We start from the raw sequence: 14,595 nt of genomic DNA on the forward strand, positions 1-14,595 counted from the left end.
AAACTATTCTATGGCTCTCACGGAAATACATTTTTAAAATATTTGGCTTAAATGGCTCTCTCAGCCAAAAAGGGTCCCGACCCCTGTATTAATGTATTGAGAATGTAAGTTTTAACCAGACTAGAGTGCAGTTTCACTCCCATTATTTACTGACCATCAGACAGCGTGCGGACTGTGATGTCATCAGTGGAGACTCCTGGTCCGTGCTTGTTGTTGGCCACCACACGGAAACTGTACTGCGTGTTCTTCTTCAACCCGGTCATTGTGTATGACTGACTGTCGACGTCAACATCCTGGAATAGAGACAGAAGTATGCAAAAAGTCACAAAAAGACACACAGGACAACAGGTTTAGTCGAGTTGTGACGGACACTCGGTAGACGAGTAGTTTAGAAGGTGGTTTGGAAACATTATTTATGGGCACACAGGTGTTTTGGTACCAGAAGAGGTTTTCCGGTTTCAATCTGTTGTAAAGAAGTCGACAAATAAAGCCTGGCTTGAATGCATCTATTGCATGCATCTTCCAACTGTCTCAGGATGGGTATCAAATTTGGTACTTTAATAGGTACAGACCGAATTTTATCGTTATTACCGGGTATGGATTATTAGATTAGATTAGATAGTAGATTAGATCAGATAGTACTTTATTTATTCCGTCAGGAGAGTTCCTTCAGGAAAATTACAATTTTCAGCACAATCCCATTCAAGATCAGACAAACATTACAGGGAGACAGAACAGGATCGCTGACGGGTCTGCCGGCTTCCAGCGACACTAGGCAGGCAAACAAGCACTAAACCAGCACTCATAGCGGACTGACTCTAGATCAGGGGTCACCAACGTGGTAGCCCGTAAGGACCAGATGAGTAGCCCGCTGGCCTGTTCTAAAAATAGCTCAAATACCAGTACTTACCAGTGAGCTGCCTCTATTTTTCAATTTGTATTTATTTACTAGATAGCTGGTCTCGCTTTAGTCGACATTTTTAATTCTAAGAGAGACAAAACTCAAATAGAATTTGAAAATCCAAGAAAATATTTTAAAGACTTGGTCTTCACTTGTTTAAATAAATTCATTTATTTTTTTTACTTTGCTTCTTAAAACTTTCAGAAAGACAATTTTAGAGAGAAAATACAACCTTAAAAAATATTTTAGGATTTTTAAACACATATACCTTTTTACCTTTTAAATTCCTTCCTCTTTTTTCCTGACAATTTAAATCAATGTATTTTCTTTTATTGTAAAGAATAATAAATACATTTTAATTGTATTCTTCATTTTAGCTTCTGTTTTTTCGACGAAAAATATTTGTAAAATATTTCTTCAAACTTATTATGATTAAAATTCAAAAAAATTATTCTGGCAAATCTAGAAAATCTTTAGAATCAAATTTAAATCTTATTTCAAAGTCCTTTGAATTTCTTTTAAAATTTTTGTTCTGGAAAATCTAGAAGAAATAATGATTTGTCTTTGTTAGAAATATAGCTTGGTCCAATTTGTTATATATTCTAACAAATTGCAGATTGGATTCAAACCTATTTAAAACATGTCATCAGAATGTTAATCAGAAAAAATTACTAATGATGTTCCATAAATAAATGTTTTAATTTTTCAAAAAGATTCTAATTAGCCAGTTTTTCTTTTCTTTTTTTCGGTTGAATTTTGAATTTTAAAGAGTCGAAATTGAAGATAAACTATATTTCAAAATTCAATTTTCATTTTTTTTTCTCCTCTTTTAAACCATTCAATTAAGTGTTTTTTTCATCATTTATTCTCTACAAAAAACCTCCCGTAAAAGGAAAAAAAAATGAAAGACGGAATGACAGACAGAAATACCCATTTTTTTTAATATATATATATAGATTTATTTATTAAAGGTAAATTGAGCAAATTGGCTATTTCTGGCAATAGATTTAAGTGTGTATCAAACTGGTAGCCCTTCGCATTAATCACTACCCAAGAAGTAGCTCTTGGTTTCAAAAAGGTTGGTGACCCCTGCTTTAGATAAATGTTAACATTTTCCATGCCAACAAAGCAAGTATAACTAATAGAAAACGCTCCAACGTACAGTACGATTCCGCTTCTCAAAACGCGCTCTCTAAATGCTAGTTTACATTGGATTCGCCAGAGAGATTCTTCTAATTAGCATTAGCAATTTTACATGGCAATTTCAACCTTTACAAATTTGGTGATAAAATAATAACTAAGATTAAAAATCAGTTTTTTTCTTTCAATCATGGATATTAGTCTTACCGAAAAATGTTTTGTATTTGGTTGTTTCTGGTGTGATGTTTTACAAGCTATTAAACTACAAACATTTCCATGTATACTGCTCTGTATGTGTTGTAAATATTTAAAATCTTAAATAAATCATACATTAAAAAAAAAGATTACACAGCTGGTTTGATATAACAATAGTTACAGTTGTAGGGCGCGACAAAACCTAGATTCAGCTTAGCGGCAAAGACTACGCCTCGACTGGATGTAGTCAATACACAACTGCCATGTCTTGGGATTGCAACTGCATGCAAAGTCTACTGAATAATACTTGCAAATGAGGCTCAGAAGTGTAAGAAAACAAGAAATAACAACTGGACAGCACAGTTATTATTATCAAAGTTAAATAAAAATATATATTATTTTATTATTGGACACATTGATGTTAAATAACATAGAAACACACACAGAAGTAGCAAACATTGGTACTTTGAGTACTGGGAACGGTTTCAATAGACTTCATATACCATTAACTAACCTTACTTTTTGGTTCACCAGTGTAACTCGGCCGATTGGCCAATCAGCATTGAGTTCTAAAGGTTGTCAAACTTGGTCATGCATCCTACAAAGGTAATAACTTTACACTTTCAGATGCATTAAAGGCTTACTGAAACCCACTACTACCGACCACGCAGTCTGATAGTTTATATATAAATTATGAAATCTTAACATTGCAACACATGCCAATACGGCCTTTTTAGTTTACTAAATTGCAATTTTAAATTTCGCGCCGTAATATCCTGCTGAAACGTCTCAGTATGATGACGTGTGCGCGTGACGTCACGCATTGTAGAGGACATTTTGTTCCAGCATCGTTCCCAGCTATAAGTCGTCTGTTTTCATCGCATAATTCTACAGTATTCTGTGTTGTTGAATCTTTTGCAATTTGTTCAATGAAAAATGGAGACATCAAAGAAGAAAGCAGTAGGTGGGAAGCGGTGTATTGCAGCCGACTTTAGCAACACAAACACAGCCGGTGTTTCATTTTTACATTCCCGAAAGATGACGGTAAAGCTTTACTATGGAACAGAGCGGTCAAGCGAACACGGTTGGATTGGACCACACACACAAAGTACAGTGTATTATGCAGCGATCGTTTCGAAAGATCGTGTTTTGAAGAGGGTCCCTTTCGAAGGGCAGAGATGAGCATCGCCACCACCTGTCGACTGGTGCTGAAGAAAGGTGTGGGGCCGATTTTCAGGTTGTACGGGTACGACCATATAATCTCACTAAAACACCAGTAACACAATAGGCTGATAAGGGATTTTCCAGAATTATTCTAGTAAATTTGTCTAATAACATCTGAATCGCTCCCACTCTATAGTCTTTTTTTTTCTTCTAGTCCTTCACTCTCACTTTCCTCATCCACGAATCTTTCATCCTCGCTCAAATTAATGGGGAAATCGTCGCTTTCTCGGTCCGAATCGCTCTCGCTGCTGGTGGCCATGATTGTAAACAATGTTCAGATCTGAGGAGCGCCACAACCCGTGACGTCACGCGCATATCGTCTGCTACTTCCGGTACAGGAAAGGCTTTTTTATTAGCACCAAAAATTGCAAACTTTATCGTCGATGTTCTCTACTAAATCCTTTCATCAAAAATATGGCAATATCGCGAAAGGATCAAGTATGACACATAGAATGGACCTGCTATCCCCGTTTAAACAACAAAATCTCATTTCAGCAGGCCCTTAAACAGTATGTTCAGATTTAGTGTTATGGTCCATGTCCCTGACGTAGTGCATTCTTTCACAGCCCTCTCCGTATTTTACTTTGTACCGGCTCATCTCAAGCTCCAGAGAGCTGAGGCCATCATTACTCAATGCACTCGATGATGTTTAATACATTATCTTATTAAAGGCTTTTTAATGCCCGGCTGGCTTGCATGCCACAACCGCTGGGGCTGACTGAATACAGTAACTAACGAGCTGAATTGTACTCCTGGGACTACGGAGGCTACCTGCAGAAAAAGAAGCCACATTTTGAACTGTAAAATAAAATTCATGCTTTTTTTTCTTCTTGCATCCCTCACAACACAACTAACATTGATCATTCATAGGGGTGTAACGGTACGTGTATTTGTATTGAACTGTTTCGGTACGGGGGTTTCGGTTCAGTTTCCACATGGACATATTAGGTAGCGCACCGCACGTTGTGTAAACAATGCAGAACGAGGCACAACACAAGGCAGGCTATCAGCGACCGGGCTAGGACAACATGTAAAAGCCAGAGCTGGAAGACCCTCGTGCCTCGTTAACGTCTCCCTTTAGGTGAACACTTCGGCCTCGCAGTGCGATACAACAATGGAGGACGGAGGTTGGCTGACATTGTTCAGCAGCAGTAGGGTATGCTTCTGCCAACACGTCAAACATGCTAACCCCTTTGAAGCGGCACCACCCCCAAGTCAATCTTGCTTTAAGGAAGAGAAAGAGGAGTGTGGTGCAAACACCGCATTCAAGCAGCCTCTCCTCGGCCAGCCATGCAGGGCTGAAGCAACAACAAATGTTTTTATAGCAGCACATTTAAGACCATCCATCCATCATTTTTCCTACCGCTTGTCCCATTCGGGGTCGCAGAGGGTTGCTGTATTGCATTAAAACTAGATTTTGACCCACTTCTATGGTGGAAGAACAATAAGCCCATATAGTTAATCTGAGGCTGAGTTGACTTGAAATTGTTTAAAGTTGCACTTTTTATATGTAGAAGAAAGGTTTTGTCATTTTATTTCTTCTGAGCAACAACTGAAGGCAGTTTAGTGTTGATGAACGTGGACCCTGACTTAAACAAGTTGAAAAACTTATCGGGGTGTTACCATTTAGTCATCAATTGTACGAAATATGTACTGTACTGTGCAATCTACTAATAAAAGCCTCAATCAATCAATCAAAAAAGCACTTTATATGTCGAAAGGTTTTGTTAAGAAACCATTCTGAGCCTTATCTTATTTAGTTTTCATTTTATATATGTTGACCACATTAACCCTGCGTGTATATGTATGTTATGCCATTGTTTACAAATTTGGTAAATAAATAACCCAAAAATGTATATTTTGTTGTTTTCTTACTGTACCGAAAATGAACTGAACCGTGACCTCTAAACCGAGGTACGCTCCGAACCGAAATTTTTGTTTACCGTTACACCCCTAATCATCAATATTTTGTATAAGTTTATCCTCATTAGGAACACGGGTTAGCTGGAGCCTATGAAGTTGACTTTGGCTGAGAGGCCAGGTGCACCCTGGACTGGTCAACAGCCAATCACAGGATGCCTACATACATACATACATACATACATACATACATACATACGTACAAACAACAATTCACACTCACATACATACAGTCAAAGCATTTTCTGCTGATTTCTTATGCCTATATTAAGCATTTTCAAGCATAAACATTGATAAATAAACGAAAAATGCCAATACTACAGTATTATTGGCCACTAGACGAGACCAAACCAATCAGAGCTCTGATTGGCTCAGCCTCAGACAGCATTACAGGTACTATATTGCAGTGGTCCCCAACCACCGGGCCACGGCCCAGTACCGGGCCGCAGAAGAATTATTTATTCATTTTTATTTAAATTTTTTTTTTTTCCCCCCAATAAAATCAACATAAAAAACACAATATACACTTACAATTAGTGCACCAACCACAAAAACCTCCCCTTTTCATGACAAAAACGTCCCTATTTCATGACAAAGAAACAAACAAAAAAATAAAAATAATAATAATAAAAAAAAAAAGGGATCCCCTCCTCCCCCGGGCCGCGGGACAAATTATTAAGCGTTGACCGGTCGCGGATGCAAAAAGGTTGGGGACCACTGCTATATTAGATTAAAAAAGTGTAAAGGTGACTATATGGGCGTTCCTAGGGGGCTCTCGTTATGTTAAAGAACACTTTTAGGATATTCTCAACGGGTTTCTGATGCTGTAACTATGAACATATGTGACTTAGAATGAATAATTTGTACTTAGTGGAAATAAATTGACCACGGTCAGGCCCGGAAAAAATTAACAGAGATAAACCAGAGTTGGATGTAGATAATTAAGGACAATTCAGACTCTATATTTTAGAGTGTACAAAAAAAAACTAAAGTTAATGTTTATGTGAGGTGGGAGGAGGAAATCAAACTTTGAGATTTTAACCCTGATTTCTGGCGCACTAAATACTATTTCGCTCTGCTCTCTGTTACTATCAATCTATATTAGGGGTGTTCCAAACAGGGTTTTATACCGCCGATTTCGATAATGATTATCAATAATTCCATCCATCCATCATCTTCCGCTTATCCGAGGTCGGGTCGTGGGGGCAACAGCCTAAGCAGGGAAACCCAGACTTCCCTCTCCCCAGTCACTTCGTCTAGCTCTTCCCAAGGGATCCCGAGGCGTTCCCAGGCCAGCCGGGAGACATAGTCTTCCCAACGTGTCCTGGGTCTTCCCCGTGGCCTCCTACAAGCTGGACGTGCCCTAAACACATCCCTAGGGAGGCGTTCGGGTGGCATCCTGACCAGATGCCCGAACCACCTCATCTGGCTCCTCTCGATGTGAAGGAGCAGCGGCTTTACTTTGAGTTCCTCCCGGATGGCAGAGCTTCTCACCCTATCTCTAAGGGAGAGCCCCGCCACCCGGCGGAGGAAACTCATTTCGGCCGCTTGTACCCGTGATCTTATCCTTTCGGTCCTGACCCAAAGCTCATGACCATAGGTGAGGATGGGAACGTAGATCGACCGGTAAATTGAGAGCTTTGCCTTCCGGCTCAGCTCCTTCTTCACCACAACGGATCGATACAACGTCCGCATTACTGAAGACGCCGCACCGATCCGCCTGTCGATCTCACGATCCACTCTTCCCCCACTCGTGAACAAAACTCCTAGGTACTTGAACTCGTCCACTTGGGGCAGGGTCTCCTCCCCAACCCGGAGATGGCACTCCACCCTTTTCCGGGCAAGAACCATGGACTCGGACTTGGAGGTGCTGATTCTCATTCCGGTCGCTTCACACTCGGCTGCGAACCGATCCAGTGAGAGCTGAAGATCCCGGCCAGATGAAGCCATCAGGACTACATCATCTGCATAAAGCAGAGACCTAATCCCGTGGCCACCAAACCGGATCCCCTCAACTCCTTGGCTGCGCCTAGAAATTCTGAATTCCTAGAATTTCTACCACTTGTCCTTAATAATATTGACAGAATAATAGAATGGGAAATAACACAATATTTTACTGCATATGTCAGCAGCTAAATTAGGAGCATTTGTTTGTTTACTTACTACTAAAAGACAAGTTGTCTTGTATGTTCACATATGTTAAAAGTACTGTAAATGTTTTTGTTAAAATAAAGCCAATTATGCAATTATTTGTGGTCTACTTTATTTAGAAACGTATTGAAAAGACCCGAAAAGCATCAAAATACATTTTGGTACTGGTATCAGGACAATACTAGAACAACCCTATGGGTGTGGAAAGGCAATAATCGGCGCATCTCTCGTCTATGTAATGACATTAATCAGTTCATAGTATAATTTATGATCTATACATTTTCTGACCCAAATCATCACAAGCACACAATTCCTTCAAAAGGTAAACATGTCATGCAAGGTGCTATGCACCTGTGTGTGTAACTCACCTGTTCACTGCCAACGCTTTTGTCCGTGTAGTACAACTTGTAGGTGAGGCTCTCTCCGTTTCCTGTGAGGGGCTTGTCCCAACTCAGAGTGACGGATGTTGGCGTATTCGACGCCGCCTGCAGGTTGGGGGCCGGGCCGGGCACTTGGACTGATAAACAAGTGACAGAAGTGAACAGGATTTTAAAACACTTTCTCAACTGCAGTCCTGGTCAAAAGTTTACATACACTTGTAAAGAACATAATGTCATGGCCGTCTTGAGTTTCCAATCATTTCTACAACTCTAATTTTTTGTGTAAGAGTGATTGGAAAACATACTTGTTGGTCCCAAAAAATAAATGATAAATGGGTTGTACTTGTATAGCGCTTTTCTACCTTCAAGGTACTCAAAGCGCTTTGACACTACTTCCACATTTACCCATTCACACACACATTCACACACTGATGGAGGGAGCTGCCATGCAAGGCGCCAACCAGCACCCATCAGGAGCAAGGGTGAAGTGTCTTGCTCAGGACACAACGGACGTGACGAGGTTAGTACTAGGTGGGATTTGAACCAGGGACCCTCGGGTTGCGCACGGCCACTCTCCCACTGCGCCACGCCGTCCCTGAAAAAAAACATTAATGAAGTTTTTGGTTCTTTTATGAATTTATTATAGTTCTACTGAAAATGTGACCAAATCTGCTGGGTCAAAAGTATACATACAGCAATGTTAATATTTGGTTACATGTCCCGTGAGAAGTTTCACTGCAATAAGGCGCTTTTGGTAGCCATTCTCAAGCTTCTGGTTGAATTTTTGACAATTTGTTGGTTTTCTACAGAATATCCTCTCTGGTCAACAAAAGCACCTTGAAGGTTCTAGCGGGAACTCTCATTCAACCCTTTTTCGATTACGCTTTCACCTCCTAGTACAGAAGCACCTCCAAAACCCTCAAATCTAGACTCCAAACATCTCAGAACAAGCTAGTCCGGTTACTTTTAGACCTCTACCCCAGATCACACCTCACTCCAACCCACTTCTCCAAAGTGGGCTGGCTCAGGTTGGAAGACAGAGTAAAACAACTTGCACTGAGCCTAGTCTATAAAATCCGCTACACCTCCCTGATACCGAAGTACATGTTAAACTACTTCCTTAACGTAAATGACCGCCATAACCACAACAGGGATCCGAGCGGTCAAGCGAACATGGATCCCGACTACATGTCAACCGGCAGTTTTCGGTGAGAAAATTGTGGTAATAAGTCGCCTCTTACCGCAGATCAGCGGAGCTTCTGTCCTGCTGCAGCTTTGTGACTTCCCTCAGAGACTCTGGCGTCAACACACCCGTGGCCACACCCCCTGACTTTCAGGTACTATTTAACTCACTAAAACACTACCAACACAATAAGGGATTTACCAGAATTATCCCAGTAAATGTGTCTAAAAACATCTGAATCGCTCCCACTGCAATCGCCTTTTTTTTTTTTTTTTTTACTTTTTTTTCTTTCTAGTCCTTCACTCTAAATTTCCTCATCCACAAATCTTTCATCCTCGCTCAAATTAATGGGGAAATTGTAGCTTTCTCGGTCCGAATCGCTCTAGCTGCTGCTAGCTATGATTGTAAACAATGTGAGGATGTGAGGAGCCCTACAACCTGTGACGTCACGCGCACATCGTCTGCTACTTCCGGTACAGGCAAGGCTTTTTTATTAGCGACCAAAAGTTGCGAACTTTATCGTCGATGTTCTCTACTAAATCCTTTCAGCAAAAATATGGCGATATCGCAAAATGATCAAGTATGACACATAGAATGGACCTGCTATCCCCGTTTAAATAAGAAAATATCATTTCAGTAGGACTTTGGGAAGGCCATTCTAAAACCTTAACCTAGCCTGATTTAGCCAATCCTTTACCACTGCGCCCAAGACCCAGCCTCCAGGCTGATGATTTTAGAGGTAATCCTCGTTTTTCATCGTCCCATTTACTCTCTGTAAAGCACTAGTTCCATTGCCAGCAAAACAGGCCCAACATAATATTTCCACCACCATGCTTGACGGTAGGTATGGTGTTCCAAACATATTGCTGAGTATTGTAGCCAAAGAGCTCAATTTTTGTTTCATCTGACCACAGGACTTTCCTCCAGAAGGTCTTATTTTTGTCCATGTGATGTGAACTTTTGACCACGACTGTATGTGAACTTTTGACCATGACATTAGGCTCCACTTCCACCTTTACAGTGTAGCAGCATCTCCATGGACTTGTTGTCCATTTTTGACACAAGGCAAGATTGCAAAGTAACAACCCTGTCTTATCTTTGTGTTGGATGGGAAACAAAACACTCTGCTTTTAGCTTGAAGTGCTCCACTGCCAGATTTGCTACAGCTTTTCCTGACAGGAAAGAGAGGTTGCCATTTGTCAGGGCGCACACAGGCTGAAAGCGTATGCGTCATGTTAGAGCCAGCTTCTGAAGAAGAGCTATGTCGTGTGCACCCAGGTCAAACGTCTAAGCTCCGATTGGAACAGAAGAGGCCACCTGAGAGGGATATATAGTGTCCAGGTAAAGCCGACACCCCCGCTCGCTCGCTATCCCCCATTGGGTGGCGAGGCTCTTGCTGGCACTAAAAGTGTGTTCATCCATCTGTCTGTCCTCTAAACAAGGACAACGCGAGGGAGACTGCCTGAATGAGAAAGTGACAGTGAATGAAATGTTGCCAGGAGCTGAAAGACATCAGGGAAATTCCATTCACGGGCTCTTTTATACATGGAGATAAGAGTTGGCGCACCCTCCAACACAAAGCCAGAAAAAGAGCACCGCTAAGTCGTTCCTTTATGATTCATAAGTAGGCTCCAGTCAAAACATTTTAATGAGGGCCTTAAACGCATCTTTTTTTGCAGAGCGAAAGGACAATTTGTTTTTGTCATACTTATTTATTTACTTAAAGGAGGACTGCACTTTTTTGGGGGGGTTGGGGGGGTATTGCCTATTCACAATCATTATGAAAGACATGACGACGGATGTATTTTTTTTATGCATTCTAAACCAGTGGTTCTAAACCTGGGTTCGATCGAACCCTAGGGGTTATGCGGAGCCAGACAAGACACACCTGACTCATCCAGACTTGCCAACCTTGAGACCTCCGAATTCGGGACATGGGGGGATTGGGGGTTGAGGTGGAGGGGGATGGGCGGGCGGGGTTTGGTGGTAGGGGGGGTGTATATTGTAGATTCCGGAAGAGTTAGTGCTGCAAGGGATTCTCGGTAATCATTACGTTATGTTACGGTGCGGATGTTCTCCCGGAATGTGTGTGTCACTCTTGTTTGGTGTGGGTTTACAGTGTGGTGCGTATTTGTAACAGTGTTAAAGGGGAACATTATCACCAAACCTATGCAAGCGTCAATATATACCTTGATGTTGCAGAAAAAAGACCATGTATTTTCTTTAACCGATTTCCGAACTCTAAATGGGTGAATTTCGGCAAATTAAACGCCTTTCTGTTTATCGGTCTTGTAGCGATGACGTCAGAACGTGACGTCACCAAGGTAGTACACCCGCCATTTTCATTTTCACATTACAAACACCGGGTCTCAGCTCTGTTATTTTCCGTTTTTTCGACTATTTTTTGGAACCTTGGAGACATCATGCCTCGTCGGTGTGTTTTCGGAGGGTGTAACCACACTAACAGGGAGGGATTCAAGTTGCACCACTGGCAAGAAATATGCCGCCAGACCCCCATTGAATTTGCCAGAGTGTCTGCCGGCGATGCTAAGACAGACATGGCACAGAGATGTATGGATAACCTGCAGATGCATTTGCAACGATTAAGTCAACAAAATCACAAAGGTGAGTTTTGTTGATGTTGTTGACTTATGTGCTAATCAGACATATTTGGTCACAGCATGACTGCCAGCTAATCGATGCAAACATGCTACGCTAATCGATGCTAACATGCTATTTACGCTAGCTGTATGTACATTTGAAACTAGATACCCACATTTAATGCGAAACAAACACTTACCAATCGACGGATTTAAGTTGCTCCAGTGTCACAAGATGCGAAAGTCCTGATCGTTTGGTCCGCACATTTTACCGGCGATGCTAATAAGGCAGCCATGCTATGGGCCACTTCATTAGGTACACCTATTTTATGGCCGAATAGCGTCAATAGCTATTCGCGCAATAGCTTCAATTTCTTCTTCAATTTCGTTTTCGCTATCTGTCTCCATACTCCGACCATCTGTTTCAATACATGTGTAATCTGTTGAATCGCTTAAGCCGCTGAAATCCGAGTCTGAATCCGAGCTAATGTCGCTATATCTTGCTGCGGTAACTGCCATGTTTGTATTGGCAGCCCTGTATGACGTCACAGGGAAATGGATAGTGGTTTCGAAGATAGCGAAAATAAGGCATTTTAAAGCTTTATTTAGGGATATTCCGGGACCGGTAAAATTTGGAAAAAAATTCCAAAAATACAACAAGCCACTGGGAACTGATTTTTATTGTTTTTTACCCTTTTGAAATTGTGATAATGTTCCCCTTTAAAGTTGTTTATACGGCCACCCTCAGTGGGACCTGTACGGCTGTTGACCAAGTATGCCTTGCATTCACTTATGAGTGTGTAAAAGCCACACAAATGCTGTGAATGCGCCGGCACGCCATTTGTATGGAGGAATATCGGACATGACGACAGGTTGTAGAGGACGCTAAAGGCAGTGCCTTTAAGGCGCGCCCCCAATATCGTTGTGGAAATCGGGAGGAATTCGATTCCCGGCCAATGCAACCACTATTTTTTACCATGAATTGATTAACATGGACCCCGACTTAAACAAGTTGAAAAACTTATTCGGGTGTTACCATTTAGTGGTCAATTGTACGGAATATGTACTGTATTGTGCAATCTACTAATCAAAGTTTCAATCAATCAATGAAGCGCTTTCATGGCGAGTTTACTGACGGATATAAGTAGGAACTTTACACTATTTTATATTAGAAATGGCAACAGTGGAGGATGAATGTCACATAACAAGACGATAGAGAAAAAGAAGAAGCTTGTTGACTACGCCGTTGGCGTGGAAACACGCAATTTTTCAGGATTTACGCTGATCCCAAATACAGATCAGCAGGTACCAGAAGGTAATCAAAGTAGCTTTTGCATAATATTGTGAAACAAAATAGCAGACAATATATCTTATCTTATACACACTATTGTCAGGCTTGCCCCTGACAGTTTGTTTTAGTTTTTTCCCCTGTCTAGTATTTCCTGTCAGCGCTCTTATTTTATCCTGTGTTTCTCCCTGGGCACTGTTTCCCCTCAGCTTCGGCTGATTGGCACCTGGCCACACCTGGTGTCAATCAGCCCTCTCCTATTTAGACCTGTCTTCCCATCCAGTCTGGGCCGGATTATTATCGTGTCGTGTCAATGCAGCGTTGCGGTAAGCTATAATTGGTAGCGGTTTGTAGCTTGCTGTCTTTTGTTCCCTGTTTCCAAGTGTGTTTGTTCATACCCAAGTTTGTTATCCGCCTCGTGCGCGCTTTTTGTTTGTACCCTTTTGGTTTTGTTCTTGTTTTAGTATTTAAAGATTCAATCATGTTTCCCTGCAAAATCCCTGCCTCCTTCTCTGCATCTTGGGGTTCGTCACAAACTAACTCTGACAACTATAATGATACTCGTATGTTGAAGCACAGTACAACCCATCAAGCGGTGCGGCTTCATAGCTTACCAAAGTCGTACTAAAACATTTTGATAGATTTTTGAGGGCCGTGTGTAATGTTCTATATTTTCAATGGAACATTTAAAATGTTGGCGTTGTTTACTTGAGACTCATCATTGTGCAGTCTACACTTATCTCTTATGTTTGACTGCCATCTACTGGTCACACATATGATAAAATAGCTTTGAGGTGGGTAAGCTCCACAAAAACGGATTCCTTACATTAGGCGCACCGGGTTATAAGGCGCAATGTTGAGTTTTGAGAAAGAAAAAAAAAAGATTTTAAGTGCACTTTATAGTCCGGATAATACAGTACTTTGCAGACGTATACAATTGGATGTGGTTTAATGGATACAATGAAACACAACTAAGTACATAAAGTCAACTTGTTTTCCCACTCTAGTGGTACTTTAAATGTAGATTAAAATAATTTCTCACCTTTCATGTAAACAAGGGGCAGCTCTTGAGGAAATAAATTGTACAAACCCAGTTTCCATGAGTTGGGAAATTGTGTTAGATGTAAATATAAACGGAATACAATGATTTGCAAATCTTTTTCAACCCATATTCAGTTAAATATGCAACAAAGACAACATATTTGATGTTCAAACTCATAAACATTTTTTTGTTGTTGCAAATAATCATTAACTTTAGAATTTGATGCCAGCAACACGTGACAAAGAAGTTGGGAAAGGTGGCAATAAATACTGATAAAGTTGAGGAATGCTCATCAAACACTTATATGGAACATCCCACAGGTGTGCAGGCTAATTGACAACAGGTGGGTCCCATGATTGGGTATAAAAGCAGCTTCCATGGAATGCTAAGCAATTCACAAACAAGAATGGGGCAAAGGTCACCACTTTGTAAGCAAATTGTCGAACAGTTTTAGAACAACATTTCTCAACGAGCTATTGCAATAAATTTAGGGATTTTACCATCTATGGTCCGTAAAATCATCAAAAGGTTCCGAGAATCTGGAGAAATCACTGCACGTAAGCAATGCTAT

At 41.0% G+C, this 14,595-nt stretch overlaps 1 protein-coding gene across 9 annotated transcripts in view; it reads right to left on the reverse strand.

Annotated features, from left to right (window-relative positions):
• The window catches only part of neo1a (neogenin 1a), a 479,989-nt gene that overhangs the window by 93,175 nt on the left and 372,219 nt on the right, over positions 1 to 14,595 (reverse strand). For all 9 annotated transcript variants that reach the window (XM_061887530.1, XM_061887535.1, XM_061887537.1 and 6 more), the window contains exons 10-11: positions 7,900 to 8,048; positions 155 to 293 (exon numbers count right to left, since the gene is read on the reverse strand). In XM_061887530.1, the coding sequence (XP_061743514.1) occupies positions 155 to 293; positions 7,900 to 8,048 (288 nt within the window). The remainder of the gene's footprint in view (positions 1 to 154; positions 294 to 7,899; positions 8,049 to 14,595) is intronic.

The sequence above is a fragment of the Nerophis ophidion genome, linkage group LG25 (genome assembly GCF_033978795.1).
Source record: "Nerophis ophidion isolate RoL-2023_Sa linkage group LG25, RoL_Noph_v1.0, whole genome shotgun sequence".
Lineage (NCBI taxonomy): Eukaryota > Metazoa > Chordata > Actinopteri > Syngnathiformes > Syngnathidae > Nerophis > Nerophis ophidion.